Genomic DNA, 18,396 nt, shown 5'->3' on the forward strand with positions numbered 1-18,396 from the left:
GAAATAAAAGAAATCCACACCTGCAGGTGAATCCTCACAAGGCCGCGACCTCATCCCCACTTCCACTTTTACTTCCACTTCCACTTCCACTCCCATTCCCATTCCCAACGGAGCCGCGCCGTAGCCGTCCTCAACTCTGCCCGTTCGTCGACAGATCAGGAGCGCGGCTAGTCCAGCCAAAGCCGGCTCGGAACGCCATTATGTGGGGGCCGAGCGGGAACATTCCTCGGGACTATGTTTGGATAGTCACGCCTTTCCGGCCCATCGCTTCCTCCAGGTGGAATCCAAAGACAAGACGATACAGGTCACGCAGCCAGGCGTACTGGCCATTTTGAACCATTGCCTGGCATGCGCGTGCCACCTCGATGGCGCCGACGCGGGCCTGGGGCCCAACATTGCGGAAGACAGGATCAAACGTGACCAGCTTTCGATAGTTCTTCAGCAGGGATGACTGCCATGGTGCCGAGCCAAAGGCATCCGAAGGGAGTGATTTCACGAATGCAGCCAGGTTTTGCGTGCCGCCTCGTTGATAGCCACTGTTGATGGCGGCCTTGGTGATGAGGACCTTCAGCCGGGTGAAATTGGGATCCTCCGAGGTCGTGGTGACGGTGTTGGCGGAGGATGCGGTCTGTCCCGACGACCGAGACTTCTCGGAGATGCCCGATGCATTGGAAGGCCATTTGGAATGGGGAGTTGCATGGCCAGTGCTGTGACCTAGGACGAGGATGTTGGGGACCGGGGCTTCATCTGGTGAGGCGGTGGCGGTGTCCTCGAAGATGGTGGTGGGCGTCTCCGGATTTGGGGCTTGACTCAACGAATCATCAACGAATTCCAGCTCCGACTGCAGCGAAGCTTGCTGAAATCCCGGGGCAAAGGTGGCCTGGCTGGGTCGGGGGGTTCCTCGATCCGAAGTGCGCATGCTGTTCAGAGTCCAGCCCTCACGGAAGATATCGCAGAGTTCCCAACAGGCCTGCACCGCCGAACCCAGCAGCTCCTCGTCTAACTCCTTCCCTTCTCTTTTACTCTGGCGAATACTAAAGAGCATCTCCACCAGCGCCCAGCAGGCACTGAGGAGAGAGTCCGTTTCCGTCAGACGGGTGCGCTGTTTCATGAGCCGGTGACAGAGTGTGATGTAGAAATCCAAGGTCCGCTCGCGGAACGCGTCGGGGAGGTTGCGGTCGTGCGTGTTATAAAGATGATTATTTAGTTCAAAACTCACTCGCAACACTGAGTCGGTCAGGTCGCTGTCACAAACGCGGACCTCGAACAATGCCTGGCAGAAGTCCCGGCACAAGTCGAGAGTGGGGTGGACTTGCGATGCATAGTCGTCATCACGAGTGTCGTATAACTTTTGGCATAGTCGCCAGCAGGATCGCCAGGCATCCTCCTGCATGCCGTCGTCGTGGGACCGCAGCAGCCGTTCACGATTAATATAGCTTAGACTAGCCAATGTATTGCATAGGGTCCAGCATTCGGTGAGCGCTGCTCGGAGAGCTTTGAGCTCTGCTTCTTTACTGCCGAAATAACCTGGCGGGAAGTTAGTTCCCATGCCCGGAAACATCTCCATGTATGTTTTAAATTCACTACCTTCAGGTATATCTGGAAAAAAGGTACAGCGATTAGCGACGGTGGACCCGGGAAGAGGGCCGGGGTGGGAGGGATGGAGAATGATGAACAGAGCTCCGATTTCGCGAGTACCTTCTAAACTGCTCGAACGCGTGCGTCGTTCGGATTCCTCAAACTCTTGTCGTGTTTGTGCCCGAGGAGTTGCTCGATCCGACCAATCTTTCGCTGGCGAAACACTCGTAGTCAAGGGAGGCGGCGATATAGGACTAGCGCCGATCTTTCCCAGCGTCCAATGGTCAGCGAGATCCAGCGTAAGTAGTCGTGCGTTAGCATGAGGGCTTGAGCACCTTCTTTGATGTCTCCGAGATTTCCATCTCTATCGACTGGATATGCTCTGATCCAGCCGAGGTTGATGACTCCTCATCTTCACATGGCTCCTCAGATGTCGGCTGCATTCTGACCTGGAGGATCATCAGCCGTGCTCTTGGTCGGAGGCAATGCTCTAAGGGAGGAAGCCTGACAAACTCGCCAAACCCTGGCGGGGCATGGATCACCGACTGAGGCGGTTCATCCTCATCAGACTTTGCGACGGAGCCATTGTGATGCATCTGCGAGGTTTGGATCTGCCTTGGTCAGCACGAGGTTCGAGTTTCTAGGATCTGAGCTCGACGCCGTCAGAAGAGTCGTTACTCTGGAACCGATACATACGGTCAGTCCTAGCGGAGTTGACATCCCCGTTCCTGGTCCTTGCACCAGCGTCGCTGGCCCAACTCCCTCCGCCTCATCTCTCTTATCGCCCTCGGCCTCCTCCGTCCCTGCCGATTGAGGGTAATTGGAGGTTACCAATGCAGTGTCCGTCGTGCTCGTCGAAGCTGGGTTGGGGGCCGAGTAGGTCGAATTCCTCGCATCCCCCGAGATGGAAGGACCCTCTAGGGACCTACACGCAGATCAGTGACCGAAACGACAGTGATCGCTTGCGCAATTCCGAATCGTGGCTTACATAGACTCAGGCCGCACAAAGGGACTGGAGGTATCGCAATACGGCAAGACGGACAGCGGCGACCTGACGGCCATCATGGCCGAAATTGTAGGCAGAGGATCGCAGTGGAAGGTGTGAAGAAGTCCAGGAAGTCCAGGAAGTCCAGGAGAAGATGGAGTGCGATCCCCGCGCAAGTGATTCTGGACGAGCTTAGGTCACCGTCAGACTAGACACCCATCGGTATTAGCCTCTTGATCCTGGGTATTCCCATACCACTGCAGTCGCTGTTGGTTCGAATCGCAGTCTCTGATACGGCCCAAGGATCGCGAGGAATGCGAACGAGACCCAGCTGGACAAGCTGGACCCCCTCTCTAGCAGTGCCATCCCAAGTGTTCGGGGGGGGGCTAGGCGCCTGGGGCGTGATGAGCATGCATCCCGGTTCTTCGTACCCACTCAGACGCCGTGGAGCGGGCCCCGGCTAGGCCACATGGGGATGCAGGGCGCTTGCACAGTTCGAACCCACGAATGACATTGAACCCTCTGATTCCACCGGAAAAGCCCAACAGGAAAACAGATTGGGGCCAATTGTGTGAGCGACGGCAGCACCACCGGAGCGGAGGCTCTTCCGGCTGTTCTGTCGAGGACAGTCGCCGGAGGTTGGTGCACGATAAGCTATGGCTCCACTGCGGTCTCAAGGAGTTATGAACTACTTCTCCCCACACTATAAACATTGGAAACGGGAGAAAGCTGAAATTGTCATAATCTACCGTGGTATGGCGGCTGCAATCCAAGTTACAGACAATTGTCCACCAAGTACAGGGGCCTCCATAGACGCCGAAATCCAGTGTGATGTGTAACGCCTTCCCAAATGCAAGTGGACGAGCATGAAAACGCATCCCGTCTCGAGAAATCTCGGACAAGTCCAGTCCAGCCCAAGTGGGGTCCAAAGAAAAGATGCAACCAGCAAAGTCCGGCATCCCAATCGCAATCTCGTCGAAACATCCGCTAGGGACCGGGAGACGGCGAATGACTCGGTTTAACCTCGCCTCCTGAGCTGATACGTTGACTGTATGATGGGGACCGCGGTGATTCAGCCGGGGGTTTGCCGGCGCGGCTAGTGTATGGCATGCGCACATGTGGAAGAGGGGTCTGGACGTGGAATCCCAAGTAGATCGCAGAAGAACATCGTCGAAGGAGAGAACGAATAGCAATTAAACCTGAGCCTTGGAACGATCCTTCTCCGCCGAGTTGTACCTATAGGAACCAGTCAGTTAAACCAACCGCACCCCCGGGGGTCTTGAAAGGCTCGATACATACCGAAGGAGCTTCTCAATGAGATCCACGTGGGTCATGATCATTCTTCGGCAGCAATAGCGCCGGCAGCCCAGCTGGTCCATGGCATCACTGAAGAGATCGTGAGCAAAGAAGAAGCGCACATTCCACCAATGAGGATCACCTACCCGTCAGGAACACCCTGATCGAGAAGCTCGAGATACCGCTCCCAGAGGTCACCGACGACCTAAACGGCTTTCAGCAAGAGAGTTATAGATCCAGCTCCAGAGGAGATAGCCACATACCTTGCCACAGGAGAAGCAGCGCACAGGGATGATCATGGTGTGTTTGCTAAGGATGTGCGATGGAGTGAGAAGAAGTGATCAGGCGAGGAAACGCGGATCAATTGGTTCACCGTGAGGAGCGATGAAACTTTTCCCGCGACGGCGGTCAGCGCGGGACCTGATTTCTGCCTATTCACACCGCCCTGTATTTGCGAGAGAAAAAAAAAGATGCGACATGCCTCTCGAGCTTCGTCTGGCTTGGTTTGATTGTCTGCACGAAACTCTCGGGCATGACAGATTAATTCCACAAGCTCTGCCATCTTCACCAAACAACCCGTCGGCGTATTCGTCGATCTGAAGGAACCTGCGCAATGGCTCCTAACCAGTCGGCACGACACCAAAAACGCTCTCGGGCCAGCGATGCCGCTGAGAAGGTATCGCGGCCAGGCGAGGAGCGAACCAAACGACGCCGAACCTCCGATGTCATCGATGTCCAGAGTCCGAAAGAAGCGAAGCCTGCGAGCACTGCCCAGGACGTATCCAATGACGATATTCCGTCGCAAGAAGTGAGAAAGCGAAAGAATTCCGCGCCATGGTCCTTCTCACGTCCCGTGGGTGGTCGCTACAGCAATCTGGATCCTGTCATGACTGTAGATGAGGCGTAAGTAGAGATCTCCCCCCCTGGTCCCACAGTGGGACTCGCTCCTAACATCACCTTACTTCCAGATATCTCTTCCTGGGACTTGACACTTCGGTGCAGGTCTTCGCGACTTCCACCTCTCGCCTCCTACGTACGTTGCAGATGGAAGCCGGACAAAAGGTCATTGGGTACCAACTGTGCCCCATCGAACCCGGTATTCTCTACATTTTCACCTCTGGCTTCGTGACCAAGTGGGATTGGGATTCAGGAAAGCGGCTCGCACGCTGGGGTGCCGATGCCCCAACTGTCGCGGTTGATTTGCCAGCAGTCGAGAAGAAGGATCGACTTGCATCATACTCTATCGTATCTCGAAAGGACGGAAAGAGACAGATCTTGGTTAATACACTGGGCGACAAAACGCTCGCCGGTGTCGTTGCTCTGGAGACCGCCGAACCCATCAATACTATCAGGGTTGCCTGCGAAGGGCGAGTCATTGTCGCTTGTGATGGAAGCCATCTTTTCCTGGGAACTACTCATGGTGTTGACCATGAGCTTCCTGAGTCTACCCGGTACACATGGAGGGCGACTACTCTTCCAGCTCCTGCCACCTGCTTCCACCTGCGAGAGAGTTCCAATGAAAATTCGGAACCCTCGGACACCGCAGTTGATCTGGTGGTGGGCGAGACTGGCGGATATATCCTGATCTACCAGGACATTTTGAATACCCTGTTCTGTCGCAACGCGGAGAAGAAATCATCCCCCCGGAAGTTGCACTGGCACCGAGGTGCTGTTAGCTCTGTGCGATGGTCCAGAGACGGTAAGTTTTGATCTCATTCAGTGCATTGATGTCTCGGTTTATCTAACCGTCCTTCACTAGGCAACTACCTTATTTCGGGCGGCCAGGAGTCGGTTCTGGTGCTGTGGCAGCTGGATACTGGGCGAAAGCAGTTCCTCCCTCATCTTTCCTCCCCAATTTGTAATATTGTCGTCTCGCCGAATGGCAACTCTTATGTGGTCAAACTGGCCGACAATTCGGTCATGGTCTTGTCTGCGAGAGAGTTGCAGCCATCTGCCAACGTGACTGGACTGCAACTGAGCACTGAGATCTCAAGCTACAAGGACTCTTCCTCAAGAAGACCGTTTGGTGCCGTTGCTACCTTACACCCGCAACACCCCGAACGACTGCTGGTTACCGTTCCCGCTTCTTATCATATCAGTCAACAAGGGCATCAACGCCCAAGCTCGGCCGTTCTGCAGACATTTGATATTCGCTCCAACTCTCATATCTCTCGCCAGGCCCTGGCACGGACCAACGCAACAACGTTGGACATCGGCCCGGAGGGCACTCCGATTGTTGCTCCCGATGTTCGCCAGATGGATATTGTGGAGGACGGGAAATGGTTGGCTACTGTTGACTCGTGGACGCCGAATCTTCAGGACGTGGAGGCTGTTACCACCAATATTTCAAAGGACAACCCGGATTCATCGCGTCCGGAGGTGTTCCTCAAGTTCTGGAAGTGGAACGCATCCGCCGACAATTGGGAATTGGTGACGCGTATTGACGGACCCCACTTCAGTGACTCCCGTCATTCAACGGTCCTGGGGCTAGCAGCTCGCCCATGCTCCCATGAGTTTGTGACTCTTGGCGCCGATGCATTCCTCCGCTTCTGGTGTCCGACCGCCCGACACCGAAGTGGTCTCAAGACCGACGCATCCAAACAAAACCTCGATACATGGAAGTGCCGGAGCATAGTTGACATGAGTGCATCGCTGGACAATGCAAGCCCAGCACTGGAGACAGCCTGTATGGGCTTCTCCGAAGATGGCTCCGTCCTTGCCGTTTGCTTGCCCTCCCGTTCTGGGGCGGATGAGGGACTCGTTCTTTTGATTGACGCACGAAATGGCACTGTGCACTACCGCCGGACCGGCGTTTTCTTTGGCAAGCCCTACTCCGCGAAGTTCCTGGGAAAATATCTTATTGTCGCTTCTTCCGGCTCTGTGGCTGGTTGGGACACTGTTGACGATGTCGTCAAGCCCATCCAACTCACCGAATACACTGGTTCTGTTGATCCAGCCCACCAACCGCTGGTTACAGTGAACACTCGAACTCAGACTTTTGCCATCGCTCTCCGCAGCGGTGGCAGTTCCACCACCGACCCCAGTAAGAAACGACGCAAGGCTCGTTACCATATCCGAATCTACGACGTCCCGTCCTTCGACCTGGTCTTCCAGGAAACCCTGGGAAGCAACCCGCTGGCTCTTCTTTCGGACGCATATTCTGGCGACTACATTGTTGTTGACTCCACAGCCAGTGTGCAGCGACTTGGCTGCTTGGACAAGGCATCGCAAAAGAGCCTGCAGCCCCAGGAGGTGACCAGCCAACTGAATTCAGGACTTGCGAGCATCTTTAGCCGGGGCCATGAGCGAGTTGCCACACAACCCGCCGATGAGGATACCTCTGCATCTCAGAATAAGGCGCTGGCTAGCGTGTTTGGGGACACGCCATCCTTCGCGCTGCCTTCCATTGGAGTTCTCTTCAGAAAGGTGGTCCAGACACTGGGCTCTAGCTAGGCTAGATTTTTGTACCACGGGGAGTTCACGGTGGATGCCAATGTGATATACTTGTGAATTAAAGCGGTCATTGGGACAAGTGTATTCTATACATGAATTTGGCAACTTTTTGCGATTCGTCATATATTTCGAAGAAGACATTACGGCCAGTCTATTATCCAAGTTTATTGCGAACGTTAATCGAGTAACTTGCTTAGATAAAGACGTTCCCACCTCATAGTTATCAGAAGGGTAGGACCACCATACAGCCGGACTAGAGGATATTCTAGGAGGAAGAGGAAGACATTCCAGACCCCGGATCCCATCCCAGATTTCAAAGACACACGGTCTGCCAGTTCAAAATCAAACTGACCAATGAGGTATGAGGAGTATGTGAGCCGGGTACATGATAGTCAAAATTTACACTAGCTGTATAGTTTGTTTCGGTAAAGAATTCGGTCGGGCAGAGTGGCTAGGGCTCAGCTCAAAATCCCCTCCCTCTTTCCCCCCTCGGTGATGAGATCAATGGATGGGACCTGAAGGCTTACGCGAAGGTTAACGAGGTATTGCATGCTCAGAATTCAATAGCGCCTTTTGCAATTTTGCAGGATGTGGAAGAGTTCTCCCTCAAGATACAGAAGACCATGTAAAACGCCAGGAATGCTCCCCGAGCCCCTTTCCTATCTAGTTCGTAAATGACATCTCAAAAAGGGCCCTATTCTCCCGCACCAAGTGATTCAGTGATACAGAAAAACCTCAGCGGTTTGATATTAAATTTGGCCAATAGTGAAGACAAGTAATGCCTTTCTCCCGTGAACGTGCGTCAAGTAGGCATCCAGTTCGTGATCTTCGTCAATAGGGAAAAATGTCTCATTCTCATGTTCATCCTTATCCATGCCCTCGATCTTGCTAAGGATGGAGTAAGGATAACGGCCAGTGATTATCTGGCGTACTTCTTCCACGGATCGGGTTGCCAGCTTATCTATCCAGGGTTTGGCTGGTGCCCCCTGGAGCTGACTCTGGGGGCTACTCTGAAACCAGACAGTGGTGTTAAGTAATGACGAATGAAGCATGGGGTCCATATACTCAAAAGCACTGCCCGCCTCGTGCTGTGTATTTGCCGAGAACGAAGATGGGTCGTTAGCTGCCTGCAGCAGCGAAGGATCGATTTGCATATCACCAAGTTCACTGGCGGAAATTGGGGCACTGGCGAGCGCTTGAGATGCAAGAGTGCTGATCCCATTACTGATACCGTTCTCGAGCATGTTATTCATGGGAGTACTGCTGGATGGTGCAGTGCTTTGCGCGCTGGCACGTGGTGCAGATCTCTTGCGAGCTGGGTCTCGCTTAGTCTGGTCGTCTCGAAGCCGTTTCATGACGTCCCGGCATAGCACTTCCAAGGCTTTCAACTTGGTTGCGTGTTCTGGGTCGGCCGGTCCGGGTTCAAGGATCCGCTGAAGCAGTGGCGAATTATGGATCCATTGCGCCTTCAGCTCCCCCCAATGTTCATCGCCTGTTTCTAGCTTGCTGGTGAAATGATCTGCCTTGAGGGTATCATAGAAGGCGTTACGGATCTGCCGACTTTCCTCCGGGTTGACCCCCAAGGCGTTCTTAGCCTCGGCGATGGTTATACGTCTCTCCAGAGTTCTCATTCGTTTTGTCACGTCTGTACAGACAACATCAAGAGCCAGGGCTTTCGCATCGCGCTGGGTGGGCTCTGTGTTAAACACGTGCTGTAAATGGGGAGATTCCTGAATCAATTTGTCCTTCGCTGCCTGCCATCGCTCCGGACCAGCAATTGTCTTTTTAATGAAACCTGCCTCCTCACAAATCCGCTGGAAGTGTTCTCTCAGCTGGCGATACATTGTATTGTCCAGACTGAGATACTGTTTGCTCTCATCGATTGTGGTTTCCGAGGGAAAGCGAGGGGGCCCTGGAGGGTCAGCAGGTAACCCAGCCCACCCACGAGTACGGCGCCGTCGCTTTCTGGACGCCCATCGCTCTGCACTCTCTGATTTCAGGCGGTCCAGGCGCTCTTTGCGTTTCGCTACAACTTCAGGCGCCAGACCAGGCGACGAGGAACGCGCTGCGGTGGGTGCACCGGATTCGGGAGGAATGGAGTCGGCACCGTCAAAGGACTCGTCTTGCTTGTAAACTTCCTGCTGGAGCGCGAGGAGTCCTTCGTCCTCTGGTTGTGTATTTCGTGCGTCGGCATTCATTTGTGACTTCATGCCATTGGGGACGCGAAGTAGCCAGCGGTTCTTGGCGCGAACGCGCATCAGCTCCCTCTCCTTGATCGCGAAACCTTCATCATTCAAAATGCGGAGCATATCACGCTGGTTGGTGTTATGCTCCCAAAGCTCCTTGACCCGGGCGACGAGCTCGACATTCTTGTGTGCAGGGTTCTGTTTCGAGGGAAACCCCCATCGCTTGAACTGTGTCTGGAAGGCACGCTTACTACCAACCGGCCAAGATTAGCCTCAGGGGATCAGATGGGTAATTCGCAGCTCAGGCAAGAAATCGAAACGGCTTGGAAGCTTACCTCGGCGCAAATTGATAAGCAGTCCTCATGTATTCCATGATCTCCTCCAGGGCCTTCTTTTCCTGGATGTACATCTGGAAGCAGATGTCCCGCTTCCCAGCCCAGTCGTAAACCATGACGGGAGAGACGCTCCCCCCTGGTGGAGGTGCGTCTGGCGGGGGAGAAGAAACCCGAGAAGCAGGGAGCTCTTATCGGACGTTTGTTGTCGCTGCTGTGCGCCGTAGCGAAGCTGTGAGGAAAGATGGCAGCGCAGAGGCAACACTTGCGCACTTTGGTCACGTGGGACCCGCTTCCCTGGGGGAAAGTTACGGTGTTCGGGCGTGGATCGGCTCATCGGCTTTCGATCAGCCGACTATCGATCGGGTATTTTTTTCGTTGAGAGCGTATGGTTGGGTCAAGCAGGAATGCTGTTTCCAATTAGTCCCTAAGTTCAAAGTAGCTGAGACCACCGAATGTTCAGGGATCATGATCGCGTCTACGTTTCCCACCAGATGAACCACTTGGCAAAAGAAAAGTACGAAGAATGGACACATTTGCTATCAATTCAAGCACATCACTCTCGGAAGAAGATGTATCGCTCATAAATCCCCAGACGCCATGGCCACAATCCAAACTGTGTGGTCCAGAAACTCCTGGAAGCTGCACGGCTGCCCAAAGCGCAGAAACAAGATCGCTAGATGATTGGCCTATAAACACGGATGGCCGGTGGCCAGATAGAAAAGAAATGGAAAAGAATCAGGATCAACTCATCTTCCGCATTCGTCGGCGGAATTTAAACACTCGAGTCCGGAGCCATGTCATGAAGAGCACCCAGGTGCTCTTTGATTGGGATTTCCATTGCTGGCCGACTGGTTTGGTATCCGCCCGCTTGGGAACCGTGGGATCCCCCGGTTTCTCAGACAGTTCTTCACTGGAGTGACCGATGGGAGACTCCTGGCCACCGGACATGTTATGCTTTCCTCGGCGCCGCGTCTGCCTCTCTTCGGCTTTAATCTGTTGCTTCTCGAGCCGACGAGCCTTGGCGGCTTCTTTCTCCTCGAATGCCTGCCGTGCGGCCTGAATGGTCGCCGCTCGCGAGACCGGATCCGTACTGGTCCTGGTTCGAGTTCGGAAGACAAAGTCGAGAGAGGGACGCGAGACGGGCGATGCAGTGTCCACCATGCTTCCATTGTCCCGCGAGTACCCAAACGACGGCCGGCCCGAGACATTCGTCTGTGAGATTCCCGGGAGGCGAGTGAAGGAGTCGTCCTCGATCTGTAATGACAGCCGTGGAACCGGTCCTGAGGAAGCACGAACCGTCCGGTGAGTCTCTGCATCCGGCAGCATCTTCGTCTGGGTTTCTGGGCTGCCATCGTCCAGCTCATCGCTGTCATTGCCCGAGGTCTGATGCGACTGACTCAACGGGGGGGTGTATGCTCTGGGAGTCGGGCGCATGGGATAGACATACTGCGAGCCCTGCTTGCCCGCACTCGACCCAGTCGTGGTCGAGAGCTGCGAAGTCCCACTGGTGGATCGGTGGTGCATGCCAGACGTCGTTCGACGATACGTCACGCCCGTCAGCGATTCACTTCGGCGCCGGTCCTGTTCAAGATTTAAGTAAATCCCCAAGCCCTCCTGCTCGGTTGAAGAGCGGGAGAGGTCAATGGACGGGGACACCGCATCGTCGCGCGACATCTTTCGAAGCATGGGCTTAATATGTACTTTTGGTTTCATGGGCTTGCTCTTGTGAGGGCGAGAGTCGAGGCCCTCCGAGGAGTCGGTTAGACCCATGCTCGACATTGAGTGGGTTGGGTCAAGGTTCCATGGGCGTTCGCCCGGAGAAATTCCTGGGATGATGTTGGCCGATCGCATCGGGCCACGTCCCTTGGACTCTGAGGAAAGAGATTGGTCCGAGTATTCCGGAAAGGGAGAGGGTTCTCGAGTAGTATCTGAATCGAGCTGTGACGGGGCCAGCCCGCCGTCATGGGGAGTCCCCCGAACCTCCATAACCGAGGGTCTCGAGCCAGTCCGGATATTTCTCTTGGAGCGCGAGAGTGACGCAGAATCGGTGGACCGGCGATTCTTTGAGGCCGCGAAGGCCGGCTCCCGCCCGTATTGACTGTCAGAGCGTGCCATGGGGGATACCACGACCTCCAAACTCTTGTGAATGGGGACGCTTAGCAACGAGTCGCACTGCGCATGGTGGCCGCGGGCGCCAGGACCGTAGGGTACGGGGGGATGTGAGGAACGTGGAGTGAGCTGGGGATCAGCGCAGAAGGCCCAGCTCGGCGAGTCGCGCCGGGGGGGGGGGAGGAGGGTTAAGAGGATGCACAAGTCTGCCGAAAGGGCGAGACCATGGGGCAATGAAGCGGGGAAGAGGAGGAAAGCGTAAGCGCGGAGAAGGGGGGGGGTTTGGAAACGATCACAAAGCTGAGGACCGTGGGTTGCGTGGGCGCATAATCCGATAAGCAGGTCTAGTTTCCCCGGTTCACGTGGAAGTCTGTCTGCCTTGCAGGAGTAGGGGGGTTTGATTTCCCAGACAAGGGTCCAGGCAGCGGAGAGGGACGGGGGTCCAGAAGATTGAGCAGGAGGAGAGTTCGAGAAGATCAATAAGATCGAGAAGATCCAGAAAATCCAGAAAACGCGAGAGTTCCACGCAACGGGGAGCGGTGAGGGCGAGGCTGTCGGGACGCATGCGGACGGCTCGGCGCGACAGGAACATTCTGAATCCTCCGGACGGAGGCAACACCCGCCTCGGTACGGAGTATTCACTGCCGCGCGTGGGCAACACATCAACATACAACAATACAACATTTTATTCAGATTCCCCTTCTTCCTCTCTTTCCATCTAGTCTAGCCTATCGCAGTGTCGTCCATGGCAGCTTCCCCCCCCCCCAATCTCTGTATATATTCCCCTCTGCCCTTGCTGATCTTCGGCCAGATCTGTCCGAGGGCTGGCCAGTTTCCAACCCAGCAGATCAAAGTCAGTCATGTCAACCCCAAGGAATCTGCTCGTCGGGCAGACCGGCGCGCCAAGCCTGCCGATCGAGGCAAGCGGCCCATTGGCGACGCGGGTTGCAGCCAAGAGCCAAGAAAGCACATCAGAGCCACCCACCCCCACCACCGGAGGGACGGGCACAACAAGCGGTTGGGCGGGCCTGAAATAATATGAAATCGGAACTTGAACTTTGTTTATCCTCCTTGTGTCTCCTGAGAGCTTGATTATCTTTTCAGCCTTACATCGTCTTCCTTCCACCTCTTCCACCATGGGCCTGTCGCTGCAGAGCCTATGTCTCTCTCTCTTGATTATCCTTGCCATATCTGGCCAGGCCTATGGCTTCGGTGCGGGCAACATTGCCACCCTCTCCAAAATTGAGGGGCAGAACTGGCGCCACGGCGATATCGAAGATACCCTGTTGACCCTCTTCCTGGCCCGCGTCGCTGGCGGACGCAAGTTCAGCAAGCTCGATGTCAAGCGCGTATACTTTGGCAACTGGCTACGTGACTACAGTCAGGCGGTTGATGTCGGCACCGTCAAGCACGTCAGTGCCGAGGCAATTCGTATTCTCATCTGGGTCCTGGGCTTCATGAGCTTTGGGTAAGTTTATCGCCGACCTCAGGATAGAAAAAGGTTGGGACTAAGAAAAGGTTCCCCCCTGCTAGCTATGGCACTCGCGAATTCGAGGTCACCGCCGAGCGCCTGGGGTGCTATCAGCCCACCGAGCATATCGACAACCCGCTGGGCTATGCAGAGGGTGATGATGCACGCCGCTACGACCGCCGTCTCCGTGGACCGGTCGACGAGCAGCGTGAGCTGTCCATTGACACGCGGACTGGTAGGTGATTCCATGTATTTTAAAAGCGTGACGCTAACCGGAGGCCTCAACTCTTCTCCAGGCCTGAAAAACTACATCGCCTCGGAAGACGTCGGCATTGACACCTCGGCGGCTCTCATCCGCCGTGTTCTGGGCCGCTCCATCGAACTGGGCCGTCGCTACGGCCGATCTCGCAACGACGATGACCTGCACGAGGCCCTGCGACTTCTGGGCACTGGCCTGCATTGTCTAGAGGACTACGCTGCTCACTCGAACTACACGGAGCTGAGTCTGATCGAGCTCGGCGAGAGGGATGTCTTCCCCCACGTAGGCCGCAATACCAAGGTCCAGATCCGTGGAGCTCGCGAGGAGGTCTATCCCATTGTGACGGGCACTTTTGGTGGCGTCGACTTCTTCCACTCGGTGCTGGGAGAGTTCTCCGACAAGACCAAGCAGTCGGAGCTCCAATCCTTGGAGGGTGTCATCTCGGAGTCCGAGAACGATGGGCCCTCAAATAGCATGCTGCAGGATTTGCTGAGCAAAATCCCCAGTGGACTAATTGGCAGCAGCAGTGACCAGGCGGGCAAGATGGACGACTTCAAGGCCAAGGCGGACGATGCTCGCCAGAACGGCCAGAACATTAGCCCCCGCCAGCCGGAGGAGTGGACCCGCTACCTGGAAAATGTCCAGAAGCAGATCTACCCCGTCCTCGAGTGGCACGACGAGCTGCTGAAGAGCATCAACGAGGCCATTGAGACGATCCCCGTGCTCCCCGACCTGATCGAGCAGGTTCAGGACGAGATCACTGTCTTTGTGTTCTCAGTGCTCGCTCCATACATCCTGCCCATCATCCAGCAGGCCAAGTCGGAGCTTGAGACGGGCTCTTCGGAAGTGATCCAGTCCAGCCGGCAACAGCAGCACATTGTATTCAACGACGACAACGCATCGAACCCCACACACTCGATGCTGTCCAAGGACCACTTCTCGAACATTCTCAACGAGCCAGCGGGGCAGATTGCGTCGCAGGTGGTCAAGTGGACGGTCCCGCAGCTGATGCAGTGCTGGGACGACGAGAACATCGACATCGACCGTACCCTGAACAGAATCATCTCTGGAGTGTTCCATCACCCTGCGCTGCACAGATATGGCGACGATGGCGCGGCTGACATGCGTGGAATCATGTTCTCCACCGTGGAGCATTGGTGGGGTGCAAAGAGCGAAGGAGAGCGTGAGGGTCTTCGCGACCAGTTGAGCCGCAATGGTGTTCGTGAGGGCCGAAACCACAAGGAGGGCGTTCAGGACTGCGGCCATGGATGCGGTAAGCCTCTCGCTCTGCCGAAGAAACACGGCAAGAGTGGCGGCGGTGGCGGTGACGGTGGAGGTTACCACCAGCCCAGCGGCAATGGACTCGAAAACCTTGCTTCTCAGGCCGTGGGCGGAGGCGCCCTTGGTGGTCTCGTCGGCGGCCTCGTAAGTAGCGTGGGCTCGATGGTCCTGGAGGATGGCGGCTCCGACGGCCGCAGCGGCCCGAAGAGACAGAAGAGTCCCAAGAGAGAAAAGAGCCCGAAGCGCCGGGAAAGCCCCCAACGGCAGAAGAGCCCTAAGCCACGCAGCCACTGTCGTGACGATGAAGAGCACGAGCATCGTCACCGGCCCCATGAGCGCCGCGAAGAGTACGAAACCCCGTCATCTGGCCATGCGCCGCCGCCCCCTCGGGCAGGATACGAGCATCAGAGCGAGTCTACGTACAGCGAACGCCCTGCGCTTCGCAATGACTATGGTCGCGATGAGTACCGCAGCGACTACTCCCGCAATGACTACCCCCAACAGGAGTCTAGTAGCTCGACCGCATACAGCGAGCCGCCCGCCCTCCGTAATGATGACTATGCCCGTGAGGAATATCGCAGCGACTACTCTCGCAACGACTACCCTCCCAACCCTCCTCCGGTCCAGAGCTACCGACGCGAGGAGTATCGGGAGTCCCAGCAGGACAATGGAGGTTACTACCAGCAAGAGAGCCGGCAAACCTATGAGTCCGGCCGAACCGAGTACCAGCGGACCGAGACGCGCTACGACTATGGAGCACCCCAGTCGACCTACGAGACTGTGCAGCAGAGCAGCTTCGGCGGCGGAAGAGTTGAACAGTAAGTTCCAAATCTAGAGATCCAGATATGCAGATATCTAGAGATCCTTTTGTTCTTGCTTTGTACATCGGTATATGGTATTGATCACACTGCTATAACAGAGAGTACTCGTCCGGCTATGGAGCACCGCCGCGCGGAGGATACGAGGGGGGATATGAGCGACCGAGCTATCAGCCGCGCGAGGAGAACTGTGGCCAGAGCTTCGGCGGCAGCGGCAGCGTTGACATCGTCGAGCGCCGGCCTCACCATGAGCGACGCTCCAGCGGCGGGTCTGGGTCCGGCAGTGGCAGCGATGACGAGCGGCGTCGCCGCCGACACCATCACCACCGGCGCCGCTCAGGTTCAGGTTCGGATTAGAACGGCCCCGGGTCCATTTCTGGTGTAGTCTAGACACCTACGGGCTCGTAAGAGCAAGGAGACGGCCAGGACGGATTCACCATTCCTTGACCTCGCCCGGCGCGGGCTGCTCAATACGAACGACCTTGTCGCAGTTGAGCAGGCAGAGAGGGTCAAAGGCCAATTTTAGCTAGAGTACGCCACCAGAATGTTAATTTTTGTTGCTGTAGCAGGTAGAGGATACAGGATCTTCTGTTTTTGGACTTACCCTGCGCATGGCATCCACGGTAGACTCGCCCAGCTCGTGGGCAAGATAATCGCGCTTGACGAGGCCGACGCCGTGTTCGCCCGTCACGGTGCCTTCCATCTCGACGGCACGCTTGACCATGCGGTGGACGACGCCCTCGGCGACCTTCTTCTCCTTGTCGCTGAACAGGATGATAGCTGGAAAGGGAGTTAGATTATAGTTGCCAAGGATGCAGCGAGTTTGTTTACCCCCTTCTCAAGGGCGTGGAATATAGCTTACCATGGAAGTTACCATCACCCACATGGCCGCAGATACCAGCCAAGAGGCCACTCTTGGTCATATCGGCCTTTGTAGCCTCGATGATATCTGGCAGTCTGCTCATGGGGACCGCGACATCGGTGGTCCAGACATGGTCCTCGGGGTTGTTGCGCATCGCCATGACACTCCACAGGGCGGTCTTTCGAGCGCTCCACAGCTCATCCATCTCCTTCTCGCCGCGGGCAAACTCAAAGGACTTGCTAGCAGCTTTTGAGGCAATTTTCTGCACCATACCAATCTGCTCCTTGACGGCGGCGGGGGTACCGGTGAAGCGGAAGAAGATGGTGGGGGACTCCTTCCACTCGCGGCTGGTGTACCCGCTCGCATTGATGCACTTCATTTGCACGTCGTCGAGAATCTCGACGCCGGCAACGGGGATGCCAGCCGCCACGACATGGGTGACGCACTCGGCGGCATCTTGAATGCTGGGGAAGCTCGCGACAGCCACGTTCTGACTCGCCGGCTTCACGGTCAGCTTGAGGGTGGCCTCGGTCACCAGACCAAGCGTGCCCTCACTGCCGATGAAGAGCTTGTTCAGGTCATAGCCGGCACTGGATTTGCGCGGTCGCTGGCGGGTCTTGATGACGGTTCCATCCGCCAGGACGACCGTTAGCGAGAGAACCCACTCGCGCATGGTACCGTATCGGTAGGCATTCGTGCCCGAGCACCCGGTGCCCACCATCCCGCCAATCATGGCCCCGGGCCCCGGGTCCGGGGGGAAGAACAGCCCGTCCTGGGCCAGCTGCTCGTTCAGGTCCTCCCAGCCCACGGCGGGCTGGACCACGACATCTAAATCATGCTTGTGGAGGTCCAAGATGCGATTCATGCGGCGGAAATCGATGCATACGCCGCCGCGCGTGGAGGCGAAGTGGCCCTCCAAGCTGGTGCCGCCGGAGTACGGAGTGACGGGGATGAGGCGCTGGTGGCAGATCTTCATGATGCGGGAGACCTCCTCGGTCGAGGCGGGGTAGAGGATGAGGAAGGGTGTCTCGTCCGCCTTGCGGGGGTAGGACGACCAGTCGGAGCCGGCATGGGTGTCGAGGTCCTCGGGGGCCGTCGAGACATTCTCTTTGCCGAGGATGTCGACGAAGTCGGACCAGGCCGCCTGAAGGTTGGACTGGGAGACATTGTGCTTGGGGGGCTCGAGGTCGGCGAGGGAGGTGGTGGATGAGGTGGGAAGGGCGGCGGGCTTGAGGGATCCGAGGTAGTATGCGCCGGACGAGAAAAAGACCAGCGCTATGGAGCGACAGGCAAGTTAGCAACGTTCGCCTTGCCAGACGATGAGCGCAACCGGGGTCCCAGGGTTGCGAGCATACCGAACATCATTGCAGCATAACGGCCGCCGGAGGACTGAGTCTGGTACTGGGCGAAGCGCTCCTGCTCGGCGCGCTCGCGCTTCAGCCGCTGCTGGGTGCTCTCATAGAGCTGGCTCTTGAACGACTGCTGCTTGTCGTTGGTGCGGCATCGGGCGGCGGCGGCGAAGAGTCTCTGGTGTGTGAGGCCTGGTGACGGGCGCGACTGAACGGTGCGTAGTGCCCCGCGGAGGGCGGTGCTGTGTGGGCGGACCATGGCGGGCTGGTGATGGTGAAGAGTTCCAGCTCGAGCGGACGGAGAGCAAGTTCGCAGCTGGCACGGGCTTGGCGTGGCACGGCCCCAACTCTCGGCCGGGTCGGACGGGGTGCGTCTGGGCTGCGAGGCCGCGGCAGGCTTCGTGTAGCTCGGAG

At 56.5% G+C, this 18,396-nt stretch overlaps 7 protein-coding genes across 7 annotated transcripts; 2 read left to right on the plus strand and 5 right to left on the minus strand.

Moving 5' to 3' along the window:
- Window positions 1-232: 232 nt before the first annotated feature.
- Window positions 233-2,643, minus strand: N7482_001382 (uncharacterized protein; the record flags this gene model as incomplete). Its single annotated transcript, XM_056683507.1, has 4 exons — window positions 233-1,843; window positions 1,914-2,189; window positions 2,275-2,503; window positions 2,567-2,643. 4 exons carry the CDS (start codon window positions 2,641-2,643, stop codon window positions 233-235), a joined length of 2,193 nt encoding a protein of 730 aa, XP_056547113.1.
- Window positions 2,644-3,756: 1,113 nt separating this feature from the next.
- On the minus strand, window positions 3,757-4,158 carry N7482_001383 (DNA-directed RNA polymerase core subunit RPB10; the record flags this gene model as incomplete). Its single annotated transcript, XM_056683508.1, has 4 exons — window positions 3,757-3,799; window positions 3,863-3,949; window positions 4,006-4,064; window positions 4,123-4,158. 4 exons carry the CDS (start codon window positions 4,156-4,158, stop codon window positions 3,757-3,759), a joined length of 225 nt encoding a protein of 74 aa, XP_056547114.1.
- A 314-nt stretch (window positions 4,159-4,472) lies between these two features.
- Window positions 4,473-7,312, plus strand: N7482_001384 (WD repeat protein; the record flags this gene model as incomplete). The annotated part of the gene is made up of 3 exons (XM_056683509.1): window positions 4,473-4,762; window positions 4,828-5,558; window positions 5,619-7,312. 3 exons carry the CDS (start codon window positions 4,473-4,475, stop codon window positions 7,310-7,312), a joined length of 2,715 nt encoding a protein of 904 aa, XP_056547115.1.
- A 749-nt stretch (window positions 7,313-8,061) lies between these two features.
- Window positions 8,062-9,949, minus strand: N7482_001385 (Clr5 domain-containing protein; the record flags this gene model as incomplete). Its single annotated transcript, XM_056683510.1, has 2 exons — window positions 8,062-9,748; window positions 9,834-9,949. The coding sequence occupies 2 exons, from the start codon at window positions 9,947-9,949 to the stop codon at window positions 8,062-8,064; spliced, it is 1,803 nt and encodes a 600-aa protein (XP_056547116.1).
- Window positions 9,950-10,574: 625 nt separating this feature from the next.
- Window positions 10,575-11,948, minus strand: N7482_001386 (uncharacterized protein; the record flags this gene model as incomplete). The annotated part of the gene is made up of 1 exon (XM_056683511.1): window positions 10,575-11,948. The coding sequence occupies one exon, from the start codon at window positions 11,946-11,948 to the stop codon at window positions 10,575-10,577; it is 1,374 nt and encodes a 457-aa protein (XP_056547117.1).
- A 1,130-nt stretch (window positions 11,949-13,078) lies between these two features.
- On the plus strand, window positions 13,079-16,128 carry N7482_001387 (Het-C domain-containing protein; the record flags this gene model as incomplete). The annotated part of the gene is made up of 4 exons (XM_056683512.1): window positions 13,079-13,410; window positions 13,476-13,648; window positions 13,710-15,771; window positions 15,873-16,128. The coding sequence occupies 4 exons, from the start codon at window positions 13,079-13,081 to the stop codon at window positions 16,126-16,128; spliced, it is 2,823 nt and encodes a 940-aa protein (XP_056547118.1).
- Window positions 16,129-16,204: 76 nt separating this feature from the next.
- Window positions 16,205-18,241, minus strand: N7482_001388 (FAD-binding oxidoreductase; the record flags this gene model as incomplete). Its single annotated transcript, XM_056683513.1, has 4 exons — window positions 16,205-16,297; window positions 16,376-16,551; window positions 16,634-17,908; window positions 17,989-18,241. 4 exons carry the CDS (start codon window positions 18,239-18,241, stop codon window positions 16,205-16,207), a joined length of 1,797 nt encoding a protein of 598 aa, XP_056547119.1.
- Between the last annotated feature and the right edge of the window lie 155 nt (window positions 18,242-18,396).

Source organism: Penicillium canariense, assembly GCF_028826845.1.
Source record: "Penicillium canariense strain IBT 26290 chromosome Unknown utg000001l_segment0_segment0, whole genome shotgun sequence".
Classification (NCBI taxonomy): domain Eukaryota; kingdom Fungi; phylum Ascomycota; class Eurotiomycetes; order Eurotiales; family Aspergillaceae; genus Penicillium; species Penicillium canariense.